Source organism: Tursiops truncatus, chromosome 20 (assembly GCF_011762595.2).
Source record: "Tursiops truncatus isolate mTurTru1 chromosome 20, mTurTru1.mat.Y, whole genome shotgun sequence".
Classification (NCBI taxonomy): Eukaryota; Metazoa; Chordata; class Mammalia; order Artiodactyla; family Delphinidae; genus Tursiops; species Tursiops truncatus.
This window is the reverse complement of record NC_047053.1, coordinates 34,321,004-34,341,834: the sequence shown is the minus strand read 5'-3', so window position 1 is coordinate 34,341,834 and position 20,831 is coordinate 34,321,004. Positions and strand designations below refer to the sequence as shown.

At 60.1% G+C, this 20,831-nt stretch overlaps 1 protein-coding gene and 1 long non-coding RNA gene across 5 annotated transcripts; one reads left to right on the top strand and one right to left on the bottom strand.

Annotated features, from left to right (window-relative positions):
• Positions 1-3,160: 3,160 nt before the first annotated feature.
• Positions 3,161-19,573, bottom strand: PPP1R9B (protein phosphatase 1 regulatory subunit 9B). Of its 4 annotated transcripts, none has more exons than XM_033846746.2 (10): positions 17,687-19,571; positions 13,635-13,767; positions 12,198-12,318; positions 10,232-10,336; positions 9,061-9,196; positions 8,320-8,472; positions 8,156-8,209; positions 5,410-5,639; positions 4,979-5,075; positions 3,161-4,788 (listed from the first exon to the last, which is right to left on the bottom strand). In XM_033846746.2, the coding sequence occupies exons 1-10, from the start codon at positions 19,058-19,060 to the stop codon at positions 4,735-4,737; spliced, it is 2,457 nt and encodes an 818-aa protein (XP_033702637.1). In that variant the 5' UTR covers positions 19,061-19,571; the 3' UTR covers positions 3,161-4,734. The 4 variants fall into 4 exon arrangements, 3 of the variants coding, with proteins under 3 accessions (XP_033702637.1, XP_073654433.1, XP_033702638.1); XR_012328780.1 differs by having other exon boundaries at positions 4,737-4,788; positions 5,410-5,658; positions 17,687-19,572; XM_073798332.1 differs by lacking the exon at positions 4,979-5,075 and having other exon boundaries at positions 5,410-5,658; positions 17,687-19,573.
• LOC141277409 (uncharacterized) lies at positions 5,639-10,314 on the top strand. Its single transcript, XR_012328782.1, has 2 exons — positions 5,639-7,615; positions 7,914-10,314. It is a non-coding gene; the product is annotated as an uncharacterized lncRNA (long non-coding RNA).
• Positions 19,574-20,831: the final 1,258 nt, after the last annotated feature.

The following is a 20,831-nucleotide window of genomic DNA, read 5'->3' as shown; positions in this document are numbered from 1 at the left end:
AGCGCGGGGAGAGCACACCAGAGGGAGCCAGGCCTCGCCCGGGGGCGGGTGAGGACCGGGGCGGGGGCTGTGTGTGGAAGTGATCCAGGAGGATTCCCGGAGGAGGTGACCTGTTGGCTACTTCTGCAGGCCAGGCCAGGGTAGAAGTGCTAGTGGGACTTGTGGGGGTGGGGAGGAAAGGAGAGGAAGATGAAGGATGGGGAGAGGGGCTTGCACTTCATCCTACCAGCCGTGGGGGAAAAAGTAACAGAGGAGTGAGGGGCTCTGATTGGCATTTTAGGAAGAACCCCTCGGCTCCTTTGGAGAAGGCTGCCTGAAGGCTGGGGCACCACTCATGAGGCTGTTGAGAGGTGATGGCAGTGGGCACGAAGATCAAAGATCGTGATGAGGAATATTAAGGATGTGGAATTGAAGAAACTGACAGGATTTGGGGACTGGCTGGCCACAGAAGGAGAAGGAGGGGTCTAGATGACTGCAGGCCTTGGCTGGAGGCCCCGTAGGTGGAGGGGGCGTGGGGGGATGAGGTCAGACTTGGACCTGGTGAGCTGGAGGTGGTGGCAGGCCAGCCAGGGGAGAGAATACAATAATCAACAGCTAGCTACGGTCCCGAGATGGTGCAGGGGATGCCAGACACTGTGCTAGGCACTTTTCTCAGATGATTTATGTCACCCTCACGATAAACCCATGAGGTAGGTGTTTCTGTTACCCCCTTTGTCTGTTCAAGAGCAAGTGGTGAGGTTGGGCGAGGGGGTCCAGAGCCCAGGGGAGCAGTGTGCAGTCTGTAGGGATAGAGTTCCCCGATGGCCAAAGTCTCTGCAGTCCCAGGTCTCTGAGGGGCTCTGGGAGGTGGCATGTTGAGCCCGGATGGTCTTAGGACCATGGGTAAGGACAGAATTCATAACTTTTAGGGGCTGAAGATCCAATGAGATGGTGGGAGTTGTGGCATCTCTGGGTGTCTTTAGAATCTGCTGGCAGCCATGGGTTGCTGGCTGGACTGTGGCGATCTGGGGAGGGAGTGGTGACTCTGGAGGTGTTATCGGGGCTGTGTGGGAAACACAGTTTGTGGGCATTTGGTGAAATCTGGGTGGTAGGCTGGAGTGAGGGATTGATTATATAGCCCCCGTAGGGAGTGGGGAGATGATAGGTATGTAATGTCAATGTTGGGGGCACATTCTATGGGAGGGTGTCTATAGATCATAAGACTCAGGAGGACCCCCTAAATTTCTGGGAGCTGGGAAACTCCCCTCATCTGATTTCCCTCCCTTATGGCGAATGTTGGGGCTGTGGCAAACCTACGCAAGCTCCTAAGAACTGGGGAGGTGGCAGGGCAGGGCTGGGGTAACGCCTCACACAGGCTTGCCCATGGCTACTTGACATAGCTCACAGGTGAGTCACCTCTCAGGCCTGAGGAACTCGCAAAGCCACACACACCATCCCCAGCCACACACCACACTCAGTCTTTGACTTGGGCTACTTTCCAAAGGGATTCCACCTTTTGGAACATACGGGGTGCAAGCCCCTCACCTAATACACAGGACAGACGGGGGCAGGACCCCACCCTGGATGCTCTGCTCTGGTCAGATCAACAGAAACCCTCATCACAACCCCCACGTCTGCCTCGCCACCCAGGAAGATCCAGCCACTTCACTCCTTGGGACCTTTTTCTTATTTTAATGAATTTATTTATTTTTGGCCGCGTTGGGTCTTCGTTGCTGCGTGCGGGCTTTCTCTAGTTGTGGCGAGTGGGGGCTACTCTTCGTTGCAGTGCGTGGGTTTCTCATCACAGTGGCTTCTCTTGTTGCGGAGCACAGGCTCTAGGTGCGCAGGCGTCGGTAGTCGTAACACGCGGTCTCAGCAGTTGTGGCTCATGGGCTCTAGGGCACAGGCTCAGTAGTTGTGGCGCATGGGCTCAGTTGCTTCGCAACACGTGGGATCTTCCCGGACCAGGGCTCGAACCCGGGTCCCCTGCATTGGCAGTCGGATTCTCAACCACTGTGCCACCAGGGAAGTCCTCCTTGGGTCTTCTTGGCCAGGTTGCCTGAGCAGGGCCCGAGTCACCTGTAACTTGGAGATATGACCTGTGACCTTGTGGTTTGGTGGTTTCTGATCCTGGGATTCAGCCACCTGGATTTGTCTTCCCAGCAGTGTTCCAAGGAAGAGCCACTTGTAAGAGAAAATGCCTAGAGAGGCATGGCCACCATCTCCAGGTTCCCAGGTGATTCTTAGGTGGGTGGCAGAATTGGACTGGTTATATATGGCCCTGAGGTGTAGAACTAGGATTTTTGGAATGAAGCTATGGGAAGCCAGAATTTGGCTTGACGTGAAGGAGACTTGTGTGACAGAGCCATCCAGAAGGGAGTGGCCACCCCAGGAGCCGACTGCCACTGGGAGTTCTGGTAGAGGCCACTCGTCTCGGGTTTGTCAGGGACCCACCAAAGTGACTTTGAAGGGCCCTAATGTTGGGACTTCCATTCTTTAGGGCAAAGGGGACCGTGAGAATCCTCTTGGTGGCCGGGCCACTGAACACAAGTGTCTTGTACTTTTTTCTCACACATAGCACACAGCTCCCAGAGCAAGGAGAGGCCCCACTGCCCCCTGCTCTCATCTCTGTCTGGGATTTCACTGAAGTTTGTCCCTGGAACCCTGGCATCTGGACTCCCAGGCCTGTTGGTATTAGAACTGGTGAGTTAGCAACCAAACCTGCTGGCACAGAGCAGAGGTCTAGGACTACTTAAGGCCTCTCTGGCTACTGCCAGAGGGAATCTCTAGAACCCAGGCGACAAAATTGCTCTGACATATCATCTCCCACCCCCAGCTGCACTTCCGGAAAACTAGGGGCTGGGTATCCCCATCAGGTTACACTTCTCAGGGGAGGGACTCAGGGTTCACCTTACTGTATCTAACCCATCCTTTGAATTCCATCAGAGACCTTGAAAAAGAGGAAAGCGATGAGCCTAAGGAAAGCTCTAGAAACCCCAGCCCTGCCCGGAAGGGATGGGGGGCGGTGGGGGGATGGTGGCAGATGGAGTTTGCGGGAACAAGGGTTCTCAGTATAAAGATCCTCAGGGTCAGAGGTAGCACTAGCGGGAGACCACTGGGCTCAGACTGGCATCTCTGCCCCCCACCCTCTCCTGCGAATCAAGAAACCAGGCAGCAAGGCTCTGGGGGCTGCTTTTATGGGGACGACCTGACAGAGGGCATGGTCCGTACAAAACCGGGAACAATACATACATATATATATTATATACAGAGACGCAGTCCTGTGGAAGGCGGGACAGAGGTGGCCCCGGCCGGAGAAACCAGAAGCACCCCCCCCACGGCCCCGCCCACCCAGCCCCGCCCCCTCCATCTGCTGAGGCCGAGGAGGTGAAGTGCGCGGGCCCAGGCACTGAGACAGCCAGCTCCTTCGGGGGTAGGCGCACGTCTGGGGGCAGGAAGTGGGTGCTGAGAAATACTGATCGATGGCATGGTGTATTTACAGGGGACGAGGAAAAGCCAAAATGGATGGAACAAGCGTCGTTTTTTAAAAAAAGAACAAAAACCCAGGCTGAGGCAGGGGCGTGAGGAAGAGGCAGAATGAGAGATGTCATCTGAAAGGGGAGGGGACCTGGGGTGAGGGTCTCACCTCCCTTGGTCCAAGCCCCAATTTGGGGTTAAAGTGGGGAAACGGAGTCGATTTCACTTAGAAAGCAGGCTGCCAGCAGGGCAGCCCTGGTCTCCAAAAAGATGAAAAGTAGTAAAATTTTGCCCTCCAGTCAAAACATTGGAAAACTGTGGGTGTGGGTGGGGCGAGGCCGAATCTCTGCCGTGTTAGTACAAGGCTTCCAGGTGTGGCCCTGCGTAGGGCAGGACAGGGCCTGGCTCTCCAGTGACAAATGTTCCCCTTGCCTAAAACCAGGCCCCCTAAGCTGACCTCCTGTCCTCCCGCTCATTCCCAGGGTCGGCCAGGAAACCTGGTCCCCAAAGAGGCCGCGGAACAGTTCCAGGAAGAGGTTGTGGCTATTTGGCACCTGGGGGAGGGGAGGCACAAGGAGAGACTGAGGGCTGCTGCCCCGAGCAAAGGGGGAGCTGGGCAGCAGGTGTCCCGGACTCTCCCCTTTTCACGCAGGATACGTGAGAAATCAGTGCAGGGCCAGGCCCAGCCTCCAGGCTCTGGGTAGACGCTACCCATCCTGGGAGGGCAGACAGGGATGGGAGGAGAGGTGTAGAGGCAACCCCTCCCAGCAGGAGGGTCAGGATGCAACAGAACAGCACGATGACGGGGGAGCGGGGAAGGGACAGGAAGGTAGACTCAAGTCGAGAGGCCCAGGGGCCGCCTAGGAGCCCCGTGAGCAGGGAGCAGCCTCCAGGTGGTGAGATGCTGGGAGAGCCCCCGGCCCCTTTCCAGTCCAGAGACAAAGGCTGGAGGTTGTAACGTCTGGCAGTTTGGTCTGCAGGTCCTCGTGTCCATCCACCACCCAGGCCAGCCCTTGGCATCCCATGGCCTCTGTGCCTCAGCCCCAAAGGCTAGAAGGAGGCCATCCTTCCAGCCACCTGTCTGCCCGGGGCCACCTTAAGGGGGCCTGTAATATGGGCCCTCTGGTCCCTGAAGCTGGGGGAGGTGGGGTGGAGGGGTGGGGGAGTCGGGGCACCTGTCCCCAGGCTGGTAGGGGGCGGGGTGAAGTATTGAGGACAGGGGAGGGAGGAGGACAATGGGAGGGGATTAATTATTGTCCGGTCAAGGAATGATTCCTGTTAAGTAGAATTGGAATTCCTCAGTGTTTGCAGGTTTCCTTCCAGTTCCGAGATCTGAAAAACAAAGGGGAGAGGGAGTCAGGCCTGGGCGCTGGGCATGGTCCCGCCCTTCGGGCCCCCCTGAAGGAGACATGACCCTGAGCTCCCAGCCAGCAGCATGACTCCTCTCTCTCCCTGCAGGATCCACAGGGTGGGTGCCAGACGGGGGCTGCCCTGCCTGCCCCTAGGGCACCCCTGGGCCTACCTTGTCCAGGAGCTTGTCCATCTCTTCCTTCCTCGCCAGCTCTGACTCCTCTAGAACCCGGCGCTGTGCCGTCTCCTTTTTCAGGAACTCAATCTCCCTGGGTACCAGGGGGAGACAGACAGTGGGTAAGGGGGTCTGGTCTAGCTTCCATCCAGAGCGTCTCAGGGTCCTCGGCCCCGTCCTCGGCTCCACCTGGGCCGCTTTTGCCGGCTCCTTGTCCTCAGGTCGGGAGGTCCCAGCTCTTCCCAAAGCCTCTGGGGCCTGGCTTGTTGCCTCTGGCGCCCAGTCATTACAAACCCGGGCATCCCCACCACAGGGCCCTCCAACTTCTGTGCTCCTTGCCTCCCTACTTGGCTGGGGTGGGGAGGGAATGCCACCATAGGCCTCTCAGTCCCCCCTAGGCCCAGGAAGCCCAGCCCCCAGCCACGTACTTCTGCTGGTAGTCCTTGATGAGGCGCTTGGCCTTGCTGTACTTGCGCTCCAGCGCCTGGTACTGGGCCTGGGTCTCCCGCAGGTGCTCGTCCACAGCCTGGCACAAGCTCTGGGCCTCGCCCCAGTAGCCCTCCAGTTTTTCCATGCGCTCCTTGTTCTCCTCCACACTCTGCTCCAGCTGGGCCTTCTCCAGCCGCCACCTCCCCTTCTCCTGCTCCAGGCTCTGCAGCTGAGAGGAAGAAACACCCCTGGGTTGGCGGGGGCCAGAGTCGCTGGATGATTCCCGCAGATACGGAGCCCACTGCCCCCCAGCTACTGACTCTCCTTGGCTGGGCCTGAGAACCGAATGCTGGAGAGGGACGAGGTGGGACCACAACCTCAGCCTTCCCAGCCAGGGGCCCTGACACGTGCCACACTCCTAGAAGGCCGGAGGCCCAGGATCGTCGCTGATTAGCTCGGGGCCTTGGGGTAAGGCCACTTCTGTCTTAAGCCTTAGTCCTCCCATCTGTAAAGCAGGAGTGATTCCTTCCTTGCCAAGCTCACAGAGGCTGCAGTGAGATGGTGGAGGTAAAGGAGCAGGGCAGGTGAGGGTCACCATTGCCCTCTATCCCCTCTCTGCAGCCCTGGCTTCTGTGGCTTCCTCAACAGTCCTGGCTCCTCTCCCAGCTCCCTGGCCACCCCAGTGCAGACCTCCCAGCGCCCACAGCCCAGTCCTGGGGACTCTGTTCTCTCTCTACTCACCTCCTTCACCACCTCTGTGTACTGAGCCCCGCACCTCCAGCCCAAATTTACTCCCAGCTCCTCAGAGGCACCCTGCCCCCACCCACACAAACCTATTCCTCCTTTTCTGACTAGCCCACCTCCATCCAAAGGTGCCGTCATCTCACTGCCACCCGAGGGCTCAGCTTCAAGCCCCACTGCCTGCCCCTCAAACCTCGTTGGCTACAAACACCCCTTGCCCTCTGTGTCCCAGCCACACAGGCCTTCGTGCACATCCTCAGACCTGCCACATTCCCTCTTGCTGCAGGGCCTTTGCCTCCCCGTTCCCTGCGCCTGGAATGCCCACACCTACCCTCCCACCGCCTCGTCATTTCCCACTAGCTCACCCTTAGGCCCTCTCCTTAGTGCATCACTTCCCTAGAAGTCTCCCGTGATTCCCCTCTGACAGCACAGCCCACACATAGCCCGGCTGCATCAGGCTCTGCTGGCTCTAGCTCAGCGGCCCTGTCCTCTCCTCTAGAGCCCGGGTCAGCTTCTGTGATACCAGTGTCGGTGCAGAGACTCTAAGCCGCACAAGGGCAAGGATCAAATCTGCTTTCGCCCATCACAGGTCCTAGATGGCGCTGAGCACTTAGAAGGCGCCCAGCAGCTCCTCCCCTTCATGCTCCGCATCTACCCAGGAACAAGGCCTGTCACCTCACCCTAGAAAATGCAACTCAAACCCGCCCTTCCTACCCATTCCCTCTGCCTGTGCCCTGGGCAGCCCTGCCCATCCCTGCCGGGACATCACCCGGGTTTCTAACTGGTTCGCCGGCCTCCAAGTCCTGCTCACCCCCACGCCTCGCACTTTGTCGGCAGTGACCTTCCCCCTCGTGGCCCCATACGGCCAAAGAATCAAGGCTGGAGCCCTTAGCAGGGTGTCAGGACACTGCAAGCGTAGCCCACCCTGGCAGTCCAGCTGTCTCCCACTTCTCCCCCACAGGAATGGCTGCCACAGCCTGTGGGCCTCCTTCCAAAGCCAGCCTCCAAGCTCACGCTGGTCTCCCTGCCAGGAATGCCCTTCCCCTGCCTCAGTCATCTAAACCCTGCCCTCCCCCTGGGGCTGTTTCACGCTCTCCTCTCTCCAGGTGTGCTGGTCTAAGCCCACATGTGGGAGTGCACATGTGTGTACCATGTCTGCACAGTCCCTATGTGCCCCTGCCTCTCCCTGCCACACTGGAAGCCCCAGGGGAACTGGGACTCCTAATGTCCAGGCCCAGCAGGGACCCAGTACAGACCGTGTATCAGAAGTCTGTGTATCTATGCCTGTGAGGGTGTGGGCACCCAGTGTGCTCGTGTGGGTGTCTGTACATAGCACATGTGTGTGTTTGTAGATGTCACGTGTGTGCACCAACTGGTAGCATCAGCATCTCTGTGAGAATGCGCACGTCCTGTGACACTCCTCTTGTGTCTCACAGCGGACGGACACAGCAGACGGACACAGAGGTATTGCCATGTGAAGCATGGGTCCGTTGTCCCCGTGTTATGTCTGAGCAGAGTGGGTGTCTCTAGGTGTCTGGGTGAGTGAGTCTGTGGGTACCACGTGCCTGGACCCCTGGATGGTTTACGTTTACCGCTGGGCTTGTGTGTAGAGGACACGTGTGGGACTGCGTGAACGTGAAGACATCCACATTCAGCTGTTAGAATGCTGACGGCTAACAGCACAACTTTTTATTGAGCACCTACTATGTGTCAGACACTGTACTAAGGACTTTACGCGTATTATTCTATTTTATCCTCACAGTGATCCTACGGTGTTGGCACTGTTATCAACCCATTTTACAGGTGAGGAGAATGAGACCCAGAGCAGCAAGTGAGTGGTGGAGAGATGGGTCCAGAGCTTGTGCTCTTAACACTACCCTCCCTCACCTCAGAGCGGCTGGTTCTGCACGCACCTGTGGGTGGAGGGCAAGGGCCAGCATGTGCAGTGTAAGGGTGGAGGGGTCGTTCCCCCAGCGCCCCACCCCCACTCCCCGCCGCTCTTACCTTTCTTTTCAGCTGCTGGATCTCCGCCTCGGTCACGGCATGCTTGATCTGGAGCTGTGGGGGCAGGGGCACAGGCACTCAGCTCGGGCTGGGGCAGGCAGTACTGCGGGGCTGGATACCAGCCTGCCCTTGCCTTCCACCAGCCCAGGGACCCCTCTGCCCACCTCCTTGAACTTGTGCACCAGCTTCTCAGGCTCCATGTCCACAGGGGACAAGGCATCCTCGTTCTCTGCCAGCTCGAACACCTCGATGGCCATCTCGCCACCTGGAAACGTGGGGCTCAGCTCCTCATCCTCGTCAGTGGCGTATTCTCCTGTCTGCGAAGGGAGACAGGTGGCTGTGCACCCTGCCCACCACAACCTCCCTCAGCCCTGAGGACTGGGGCCTAGGCCAGCAGCAGTCTGCCCATGTCAGACTGGGGGCCACCCAGGGGTGTGGTTCACGCTGCCCTCATCAGACTGGGGGTCACCCAGGGGCATGGTTTGTGTCTACCCCCAACAGCTTGGAGAGTCCCCAGAAGACAGGGGTAATTCCCCTGTGAGACTGAGGGCCCTGAAGAAACAGCCTCTGCTTTCCCCCTCACACAGCAGGTCCCCTGAGGTCTGGAACTGTCTCCTTCCTCAGACTAGGTCCCCTCAGAGTGGGGGCTCTTAGAGGGAACTACGTTTTTCTTGTAGGACCAGGAAGGCTTTCTGAAGACAGAGGGTGTGACTCTTCCATCAGACTAGAGGTTCTTTAGGGGAAAGGTCTGCATCGCCTCCCTCAGACTGGGGGCTCCCCCAGGATAGGAGCGTTGCTCTGGGGTTCTTCACAAGGCCTGGAAAGTGGCAGAGGCAGAGGATGGCTATAATACTCCATCAAGCCACCAGGGGGCGATGACGCTGCCAGCCAGGCGGAGTCCCTACCTCCTCGTCATCCTCCCCGTACTGGGCGTATCTCTGCTCCATCATCTCCCGCTGCCATCGCTCCTGTTCCAGGGTCTGCTGAATTAGCTGGGCCACCTCACTCTGCTCACCCGGCCGCTCCCGGCCAATCATAAATCTGCAGAGGCACCAGCATCGTTCCCTTTGTCTCTGTCCTTGGCCGGAAAATGCCACCATCCTCCCCGCTGGTATTCCCCTCTCCACATCCAGGTCCTCCCAGGGAGGTGAAATGAAAGAACTGAGTCCAGAGACTGCAGAGTGTTAATAATGAATGGGGTAGCAGGGGGCCCTTATTGGGTTTCCTTCCCAGGAGAAGCAGAGGCCCACTAGCCCTTCTGGCCAGTTTGTGGGGTGGGGAGACGTCAGTCAAACTTCAGGCTAGGCCGCAGGGGACAGGAGTTCGGGAGGTGCCAGCGTAGGAGCTCTTCCCCCACCACATGGGAGAAAACGAGGCAGGGGATTGGCGAAGCCGACCCTGGGGCTGTAGACGGGTGTCTTGTGTGCACTCCAAGGCCCTGAGCTTCAGGAAGGGGCGGGATGATGGCAACTAGAGATTAGGATGGAGAGGAAATAGTGGAACTTCCAGGCACCAGCCCCTCCTCTCCGTGGCCACCCACATCCTGTTTCTCTACCACCCTTTTCTGGGGGCAGTGCCCCTCTTGGAGGGGGCAGGGAGTGGTCCTTGAATGTTATGCCAGAGAGGAACGTAGGGAGCTGCTAACCCAACCCCTTTAATTGACAGACCCCGGGAGGAGTCTTCACAGGAATCACCAGGCTAGAGAGGAGGGAGGGATCAACTGCAATTTGGATAGCGTCCTCCCTGCATGTCTCGGATCTTCAATGAATGAGTCAGGACAGGCAGGGAGAAAGGAGAATAAGCCCAAGAGGCCAGTGTGGAGGCATGGTGGACAACGGGCCTTGAAGCCTGAGTGCTGGTGGCTAGCAGCAGTCAGGGGCTAGAGATGCGAAGGCAGACAGGGCAGGGGATAGGAACACAGCAGTTCCTTCTGGCAGGGAGATGGTGAAAGCTCCTCTGTAAGTTGGGCCACCCAGAGTCTTCACTAGGCGTGGGCAGCTGGGCAAAGTGGCCAGATGAGGGCTGAGCCTCCTGTCTGCTCCCACTGCCCACCGCCCCCACCCTCCCGGGCCTCACCGCACACGGCCCTTGGTGTTCCGGAGCACGGAGGCTGCAAAGCTCTGGGTCACTCCCACCAGACTTGTTCCATCCACTTCCACCAGGAGATCATTCACCTGGATCCTAAGGGAGGTGACACTGGTTAGGGGGGGTCACGAGGCGAACTGTGGAGCTGGGGTAGACATGGCCCCCCTCCCATCAGTAACTCAAGGCTCAGTCCCCACAGGGACCTGGTACTTTGTCTGCCTGCATAAGATGCATGAGGCCGGAGGACCAGGTATCAGCCAGGCCCATGGGCAGTGAGACCAGGCATCCAGGACCAGGAATGGTGGCAAGCACACTTGCCATGACAATCACAAGCTATTTCCCCTCCTCCACCACACTCGGCGGACCAGTGTGACATCCACAGAGCTCATCACGGCCATGCACACCAGCAAGGGCCTGCCGCGCACACGTAACACACAGCCTTCTTATACATCCATTTCCGTGCAGACCTGAGTCCGCAGATTTCCTCCAAATGCCTGAGACCTGTGTTCTCACACAGTCCCACAGGGTCACCCCCTGCCCCCATACAGGTGCACAGCCCCCAACACGCCCCAGCTGTGGTGCTGGAAGCCCTTGTTCTCCACACAAGGAGATGGGGGTGGTCCAGACAGGCCGCCGAGGGGGACGAAAGCGTGGGAGGGACCCTCGGCCACCTCCTTCCTCCACTCCCACCTCCCCCCAGAATGCCAGGCCTCCCCGCAGGGCTCCCACACAGAAATGGAGGAGACAGCCTACTGTAAACAGCTCACACCAACATGCCTCGTGTGGGGACACTCTCACATGCACACACACTCCCCACGCGGCCAACGAGAGACCATGGGAAAGGCTCTGGAAAGTTCAAATGAGGGGGTAAGTGAAAGAGCAGGGATGGCCTGCCTTCCTCTTCTCTGACCCCCCAACCCCAGCCCGCCATGCCACCTGGGCTGCAGCAGACAGAAGCTCCCTGAGTGAGGCAACCCCACCTCCAGCATCATGACCCCGGTCCTCGCAAGGACACCCACTCACCTCTGTCACGTGGAGGGGTCTGTGCTTAGAGGTACCACAAGGTACCCCTGATATCAGCCTTTAACTTACAATAACCCGGGGTGCCCTACAGCTGTTCCCACTCCCCCTCTGCAATCCACACACAGTAGGGAGGCTCCAGAGGGGTCACTGGGCTGCCCGTAACTCCAGGGGGTCTTCCTGAGCCCTCTGACCCACAGAACTCACACCCTCCAGCCTCAGAGGCCAAACATAGGCACACAGGCAAGAAGCAGCCTCCTCCCTGGCATGCCCCCACTGGCTCTTCCAGCCTCACCGCACACCTGATCCCTTGTGGTCTCTAGCTCCAGTTATACCTGCCTGCTTTCGGTGCCCTGCCTGCAATGCCTTTCATGCCCCACTCCCTCAGCCTAGCTAACTCTTGCTCATGCTTCGGGTCTCAACTCCAACATCACTTCCTCCAGGAAGACTTCCCTGATACCCAGAGAGGTCAAGCCCTCCTGTTTTAGGGTTTAGTGGCACCCTGTATTTTTCTCTGTTTCACCATTTTCTGTGTATCCACTATTCATCCGTCTGCCTCACTACACTACATGCTTCCTGAGGGCAAGGCCTCAACACTGACTCCCCAGCGCCTGGCACCAGCCCTACAACAGGGTCAGAGGCTCAGTGTTTGCTAAACTAAAAAAAAGCTCACAGGTACTCTGCTAGGACAGAGCCTCCACACCCGTGCTCTCCTCCCCATGGCCCAACACACACTCAAAACCAGGACACACAACACCTACATATAGCCTCCTAGCATGCACATGCCATGAGGGCGAGCACTCCGCCTGTTCTGTTCACTGTACCCCCAGGGCCTGGACCAGCACCTGGCACAGTAGTGCTCCACGAACATCTGAGCCCCACACAGGTAGTGGCCCGCCCCATACATGATGGCTGATCAGGGAAGGGGAGGCGGTACCTGCCGTCCCGATGGGCCGCACCGCCTTCAGTCACAGTCTTAACGAAGATGCCCAGCTTCTCCAGGCCCATGTCTGCCCCGGCCCCCATGCCAATGATGCTGATGCCCAGGCCCTCGGAATCTGCGAAGCAGAGGGTGATGAGAAGCAGGTAGGGGGGTGGGGTGAGGAGCTCCAGCCTGGGGCTTGCAGGGGACAGAGTGAGAGACTCCCCATCCCCTACCCTCGTGCTGAGGTATGGCCTCACCTCAAGAAGCAGTCTCCACGTGGGGGTGTCCCACACCTGGGGAAGGGACATGGTTCTGGCCACCTCTTCTCTGCCAACTAGGATGCTCTTGGGTCACTGCCTGCCCTCTGCCCCATCCAAAGAACAGACGGGCAGCAGAGGTGCTGAGGGGTACTGTCTGGATGCAGATGCAGGTGTGTGGTGGCCACAGGACCACTGAGGGAGCCACGATGGGGATGATCTCCCCCCTCCCTAAGCAGTCTCATCGCTGCTCACAGCCTTTACAATTCAAGACCTCCCGCTTTTGTCTCCCCCTAGACCCACTCCTCTCTCCACAGCTGCTGCCCCCGCCTGTCTAACGGGCTTCTGACATCCAAACTCATGATCTTCCCCCACAAACAGGCTTTTCCTGTCTGCCACTCCTTCATGGGGCCTGGGAGCCACCTGGATTCCTCCCGCCCCCTCGTACCCTCTGTGGAAGCCAAGTAACCACCGACTCTTGCCGATCCCACCTTCTAAGAAGCTCTCAAGTTGTTCATCCACCTCCTGCATGGCCATCGTCTTGTCCACACCGCAGTGGCCCCTCTCCATCCACTTATAACCCTTCACCCCACAGCACAGCCTGGTGTGGTCTCTCTAGAATACCTTTCCCAGGCCTCGCAAGACTTCCGGTCCATCTTAGAAAAAAGTGGTCTACAAGGCCTTGTTTGCACACCCTTCTTCCCCCACCCTCTGAATCCACCAGGTCTCTCCTCTCTCCCACACACTCCCCTGATCTCCTCTTCAGGGCTCAACTCAAGCATCACTTCCTTGGGGATCCCCCCGAGTCTGGTCAGGTTTCCTGTTAAATGCTGTTATAGCGGCCCCTCCCTTCTTTTCCCGGCCCCCTCACTGTACACAAGGACGTAGTTAGATGTGACCATTCCACCCAGGCCTGCCCCCCACCTCCACCGTCGCTCTCCCATCAAGGCTTGGCCCACACAGCCCAGGACCCAGCCCCCAGTGCTCCCGGGGGGCCCGATGACTTCAGGAGCACATAGTGCAGCATGACAGGGGTGGTGGCGGTAGGAGCTTGGGCTGGGCTGAGTCTGTGGGGCCGTGGGGCGCTGACAGAGGCCCAGTTAGAGGTAGAAGCAGAACGTCTCTGTGGAAGCGCCTGAGGGTCCAGGGTGGAAGCTGGCACGGGGGAGGAGGCGCAGGAGGCCCGGCTCACCCTTCTCCAGCTCCACAGGGAACAGCTCCAACCTCTCCACCCGCTTCTCTAGCTCGTACTCAGCAGAGGCTGCCATGGGATCCACGTCCTCGTTGCGGCGATCATAGTCCTCGTTGGAGTAGGTGCTGAACACCTGGGGAGGAAGCCGCCTGTCAGAGGAGCCCGCAGGAGGGCGAGCGCTAAACCGCTGAGAGGGGGCCCAACGGGCAGGCTGCGCCCCCCACCGCGCTCCCCTCCTGCCACAGGCCTCCCCCAGCCCGCAATGACCCCAGCTCAGAGTGGGGGCCCTTCTGGTTCCGGAACTGTGGGGCGAGAGAGAAAGGGAGCCAGCCTTGCTGCATCCACACCATTACTCCCCTGCAGCTCCGACCACATGAGCATGGCCAACTGGAGTAGGAAAGGAAGGTCAATGCCGGAGAAACGGTCACACTCAGGAACCCAGGTCCCCAGGTCAGAGAGAGATGGACAGACAGCCCCTGTCCCAGACAGAGGCGAGGGTGGGCACGGACACAGACGGCAGGAGAGAGGAAGGAACAGGATGAGTGGAAGAGGGGCAGAGGAGAAAGAGTGAAGGAGATGCTGGAGGATGCCACATTTGGGGGGTGGCGGACGGGAGTGGAGACGCAGGGAGGGGGAAGGGAGGAGAGAGAGCGGTAGAAAGAGGCAGAGGGGCACCCAGGACCCAGCTGACCTGAACCTGAAGTGGAGGCCAGGGTGGAGGAGGGAGGCAGGAAGGACCACCTCTACCCCCATGGAGAGAGGGCAGGCCAGAGGAGCCCCTGTGGCCTTGCCTGCACAGCCAGGCCTCAGTCTCCCTCTAGAACCTCAGCTCTCTGAGGTACGCCCCTATCCCCAGGGCACTAGGAGGCCTGGGCAGAGGTCCTGGGCCCAGTGCCCTGCAGAAAGCAAGGAGAGCGGGAAGGTGGCAGCCTCTGACACTGTCCACAGCGAACCCGGCCTTACTGTCCCCCGTACCCCTCTGCTGTCTCTCAGCAGAAAGGGAAATTCCCCAGCCTGACCCTCCTCCAAAGAGCAGAGAAGTTAGGACAAGGGCTCTGCAGGAGTACCTAATTCTGGGCCCAGGCAGGGTGCCCCTGGTGGGAGGTTAATGAGCACCATTTGGGGTACCATGACGTGTTCCTGCTTCACTGCCTGCAGCGACAGGCTGGTACCACTTGGAGCCAAGCGGGGGCGACGAAGGGTGGCAGCAGCTCTATCAGATGGCTGGGCCTGAGGCCTGAGCAGCTGAAGTGGGGCACCGTCTCCCCCAAGGCCCCTGCCAGGGCCCCACTCCTCCAGGAGCAGGCTCCACGGGCACCCAGGCCGGCAGCGGCACTCTCGTGTCCCAGCCTTGGTTTGGTGTCACCCCCGCGAAGCCCCACCACTCCCACAAGGGGGCTCCTAGCTGGAGGAGTCCATGTGGTCACTTAACTCACTGCCCTCAACTTCACAGCATCAGAGAAAGTTGAACACAAACCCTTAAAAGCTCCTTGTGGATTGTGCAGTAGTCGGGCTGCCCCCCTGACATCTGGCCAGCAGCCCCAAGCTCCTGGGAGGGACAGGCTACCTCATCCACACATAGTGCAAAATGCCAGGTCCGCTGCCCAAGGTCACGGGGGTTAGCCTGTGACAGGGCGGGATGAGACTGGAGGGTGGGTCACTGAGACTCTGTCCCCTTTGCACATATGCCCCAGGCCCTGGGACAGGGGCTGGTGTGTGCCTAGACCTGGCAAACTGGCTTTGGCCCCCTTTTGTACCTGAGTCCCTTTGACCCTCACCCTCTACTCCAGCAGAGATGGTCCCTTCATCCCTCAGTCTATGTGGGTCAACAAAACCCCCCCATTGTGTGCACACGCAATCACACACACAACACACACACACACACACACACACACACACACACACACACACACACACACACACACACACACACACACACACACACACACACACACACACACACACACACACACACACACACACACACACACACACACACACACACACACACACACTGACCTCCATAACACCCTCACAGCCTGTCCTGGGCTTCGCCCTCCCCTCTTTTCTCAGCCTATCAAATCCTGCCCCCTGCAGGAAACCCAGGCCTCAGGCTCAGAGGTCCCAGACCACCCCTCACCACTGCCCACCACCATGTGCCCAGCCTACCTCAGGGCCCTGGACCCAGTCCCCCCTCTCCAGGTGACAATCTGGAATTGAGCTCTCTGTCCTCAGCAGAAGCCTCCGTAAAGGCAACAATTGGGTCATCCAAGGGGCACAAGACCTGGACTTAGTATCAATGCAGGGGGCGCAGCAAAGAGAGGGAAAAACTGGGGGGTGGGGGGAGGAAATTCCCAGTAAGGTCAAACGTCAGACACGCACAGGCGGCACCCCACACCACAGGCTCCCACACACAGGCGAGCAACAGTCACCAGGGAGTCAGAGAGCACTGTTCCAAATCATGTGCTATTTTCTACCCAAAAATCAGGGTAAGGTGTCAAATATAGACAGTCAGAGGCCCAGGGCTGAAAGATCAAACTCCAACTGAGGGGATCAGACAGCTCAGAGAACTGCCGGTGGTGGTGGTGGGGGAGGTCCTGACCGCCTCAGTGGTCCCCACCTCTGTCCTCAGTGTCCCCAGAAACACCCATAATCTTCAATTCTCTCCCTCCAGGATGCCAGCACCTTCAGAAGAGGAGAGGGGAGGGGAAAGGGCCTGTGAGGTCACAGCTGGGGGAAGGGGCTGGCCCAGGCGGGGAGTAGCACTTTTCAGGCCCCCTGGGGTGGAGGTGGGAGAGGAACAGAGGTTAAGATGCTGGGGCAGGTGAGAGGAAACTTGGGCAGCTTCAGTGTCCAGGAGTAGTTATGGAAACTTCAGGCAAACAGATGAGGGTTTGACTGGTGAGGGGTAAAGGCTGGACTTTCCTTGGCCTGGACACCCCCATGAAGCCGACTTGGAATTGGGCACAGCTGAGCCTGGCGTGGTGAGAAAGAGCCTTTAGGCTGAAGGTGCCAGCGGAGAATGGAGGGTAGTAGGGAAGGCTGTGGTAGCAGGAGGGCTGTGGTTCTTAATTCTCCCAGGGATCTCACCATCAACGTTCTCCTGAGGATCTCAGGGCACTGGCACAACCCACAAACCAATCACCAATAGTGTGTGTGTGTGTGTGTGTGTGTACACGCAGCTGAGTCCCCAAAAAAGAGGGCACCCAGAGAATGAGGCAAGAGCGCCTGGGTCCTGCCAAGGCCAAGAGCAAAAGCACCTGGGGGTTTCCCAGCCTCACCCCCTCCCTTCTCCACACCCGTCAGAAGGCCTAGCCTCCTCAAAACCCACAGAAAGCGCCTGCTCCCCGTGGAACCCTGTACCCCCACCTCGGGAGCTGGCCCAGCACACACCCCGGGGAACAGGGCCCGAGTCACATGGCCCCAGCTCAGCTCAACCTCACAGACCTGCTTCCCTCTTTCAGTTCTGTAAAGTTGGGGTGAGGGCTACAGACATTGTGGAGGAAGGGCTGCAGGCCACTGCACGTTCCTGCTCCTCCATCCCCCCATGCAGCTCTGGTGCAGGGGGAAAGCAGGGGTGTTTCTAAGCTCCCCAGGCTCCTCCAGCCCAGAGTGGAGTAAGGACCAAAGTGGGGAGGCTCTCCTGAGGACACAGATACACACGCACACACACATACACAGACACACCTTCCCACCACCCAAGCCCACGCCTCTGGCAGCCTCTGGAGGACGAAGGTCTGGGAAAGGAAGGGAAAGCAGGTGTCCCAGGACCCGCGCAGGGCAGGGCAGGTGAGCCCCAGAGCTGGGCGGGGCAGCGGGCTCAGGAACCTGAGGGCAGGTCAGAGCAGGCCACCCCGGCTCAGGCCTAAAAATCTTCCCCCTCTGACAAACAGCTGGAAGTCCCCCACGCCCCCCTTAGGGTGGTAACTTCTGGGAAGGGGGCTGGGTGACAGGGCTTGACTCAGCCTGCCAAACCCGGCTGGCTGGCGAGGCGGGGGCGACTGCGTGCACGTGGCAGGGGCGGCGCGGGGGCGGGGAGGGGGTTCACTTACTTGGATGGGCGCCGTGCTGAAATGGATCTTCCGGCTCGGGGCCGGGTCCTCTTCTTCCGAAAGCCCCGGGATCTCCACACACCCCGACTCGGGCTCGTAGGGGGGCTCACCCTCCTCCTCATCTTCGTCGTCGTCCTCCTCCAGGGCACTGCCCCCAGAGTCCTCCCCCAGCCCACTGTAGGCGCTCACGTCCACCAAGTCCGCCTCCGAGAAATCCTCCTTCTTGGACTCGTCCACCTCCTCGGGGGCCCCGTCCGGGGCCCGGCCATTGCCCACCCCTCTCTCAGGCGCCGCCACGGTCGCCGCCTCCTCCTCGGGGGCCGCCTGGGCCTTCTGCTCCTCGGGCGCGGGGCTGGCGGTGGTTGCCAAGGCGCTGCCATTCTCCAGGGCCGCATGGACCGTCACCTCCGCCTGGATCACCTCCGCGGGCGCCGCCTCGGCCTCCGACTCCCCGCTCTCCTCCACCTCCACCGGCTTTATCTTGCGCACCTCCCGAGGCTTGGGGGGCGGCCGCGCGGGGGCCACTCGGTGCTGCGGGGGCTGCTGCCCTCCGGGGCCGCGCTCCTTCTCGGCTGGGGCATCCCCCGACGGGGCGGGCGGCGGCGGGGGCGGCTGAAACACCCGGGACCGCCTGCTGACCAGCTTCGAGTTGACCTGGGGCGCCCCGGCGGCCGCGGCCCTGGGCAGCCCCGGCGCGCGGTGGAGGCCGGTCCTCGAGTCGGCCTTCTCAAAGACGGCGCTGAGCTGACTGACAGTCGGCGACACGGCGTCGGCGTCCAGCTTGTCCAGCGCCTCGGTGCTGCCGTTGAAGCGCACCACGACGTCCAGCTTCCGGTCCTGCAGGCCGGCGCGCTCCTGCCTCAGCAGCCGCCGCGCCGCGGCCTCCTTGTCGCCGCCCGCGGCCGCCGGGACGCTCCGTTCGAACAGCTTCCGCGTCTCCTGCAGCCGGGACGGCGGGTGCGGCGGCGGCGCAGGCTGAGCGGAGGGCGCGGGCTTGGAGTCGAAGCGGCTCACGCGCTCCGACACGCTGGTGCCCAGCTTCAGCAGGGCACTATGGTCCACGTTCTCGTTTAGGCTGCTGGCCCGCGGCAGCGACAGGCGCACGCCGCGCTCGGGCGCCCGCAAGGCCTCAGTGGGGCCCGCGCCGCCGCCCGCCTCGCCCGGCGCGCCCGCCGTCGTGCCCATCTGCAGGAACATACTTTTGATGCGGTGGACGTTGGAGCCATATTTCTTGTGGTGGGCCGCCTTGGGTGCCTCGTCTGGCCCGGGCGCGTCGGGCGGCTTCAGAGCCTGGATGCCCGCCTCGTAGGCGCTGCGGTGCGGGGAAGCGCTCCGGAGGGGACCCCCGGGCCCCCGCGGCTCCGTCTTCATCATAGTGGGGGGAGCCGGGTTCTCATCCCCACGCTTCCCGCTCCCCCCTTCCAACAGGCGGCTGGCCAAGTCGGGACCACCGCCCCCTCCCCCAGAGAAAAGGAACCCCGAAAGGCCTTTTTTAGCCTCCCCCCAAAACCAAGCTGCTCAAAACAGTTAACCTCGCTTTAAAAAAAAAAAAAGGGAAAAAATATCTCCGAGAGCCCTGTGTGGGTCGCCTCCCCCAGTCAAGCTGCCAAAGACAGCCAGCCCCTCTACCAAAGACCGAGCGGCCTGGAACGGTCGCCCCCACCCAAATTAGAAAAGCGGCGGCCGGGGCCGGTGGGACTGCGAGCCCTGCCCGCGAAGCAGCAGCGGAGGCGCCGGCTCACATCGTCCGAGGCGGTGTCAGCGGGGCTGGTAGCCCCGGCACCCCCAACCCCGGCCGGGGGCCTTGGCTCTTGGGGGGCCCGGCACCAGGGCGCCCATGGCTGCTCGGCCGGCCCGGGCCGCTCCGCCGCTGCACTACCCTCCCTCCCTCCCTCCCCCCCGCGCCCCGAGCCTCGGTCTTTCTCTGGCTCTGCCCGAGCGGCGGCTGCCGGAGACCAAGCGGCTGCCCTTCTCGCAGCCGCCGCTGGGGACTGGCACCTCTGGGTCCTAAAGGGATCGGATTTCCGGGGCCGGAGCCTGTGAGCCCTCCCCTTCCCCTCCACGCGATTGTATTCCCCTCCCCTGCCCGTTCCTCGCCACAGCCTTCCACTGACCCCAGACGCTGGCTTGTACACTTCAACCCTTCCATCCCAACCTCTGACTGTGGCTTTTCACAACCCACATAACCGCACTCCCACTAAATATTGGGGGTTGGCAAGCCAACCACTGTGGTCTCAGTGTGGCCCTCCTCTACCCGAGGTGTGGAGGGAGAATAGTGGGGAGGGGCAAAGGATCATTTCCTTCAATGTCCTTGGAGCTTCCTAGTATAGTTCACTTTGAAAATTTTAAAAATTCAGATTGCCCTGGAATCTGCATTTTAACAATTTCCCATAGGGAACATTTTGCACCCTTTAACGCGTGAAACCTTGGCCCAGTGTTGCTGGCCTTATGGTGGAGGAGGAAGGGGAAGAGAGAAAGGAGATGGTCCTCATCACCCAGGTGGCAGTCCGAAGCTGGCTTTTGCCCTCTGCCATTCTGAAGAGGGTGTCCTGTCACCTGCCTGCACTGCACCCAGGCTGGGAAAGAAGGGGTGGTATGCCTGTCTTCACGGCCTCACTAGAGCACTCCTGCCTCTCAAACAGGAAGAAGGAGTTTTGGAGGAGGAATTCTGGAGGCCTCGGGCCAGAGTTTCACCAGTGAGAGCTCTACCTTGGATCTCTACTCTAAAGGATTCTGGCCACTGTGTGCAAGTGTGTGTGGGGAGGGAGGGGGAAGGGGGGCAGTGACCTATACGTTCCCTGTCCTGGCAGCTGTTTTGATGCTCCCCCCAACCCCCACATACACAACAAGGGGCCTGGGGTTGCCCTCTACCCTTCCCCAGATGCCAGGGCCTGGGAGTGAAGGTCCACCCCCTAGACCATGACAGATCCAGATGCACGGCTTCACTCCACAGATCCCAGAAAATGATGAACATTGTGGACCCTAGGACCCAGAGAACAACTCAGGCACAAAGCCTCCCCCCACTCCCAGCTGCTTCCTGCATCTCGGGCCTTCCTGCAGCCTCTGCCTCCTCCCCCGCCCTCTTCCCTTCCATCCTCTTCCTCTTCTCCCCAATCTCCCACTACCCACTGCCCTTGCCTGGAAG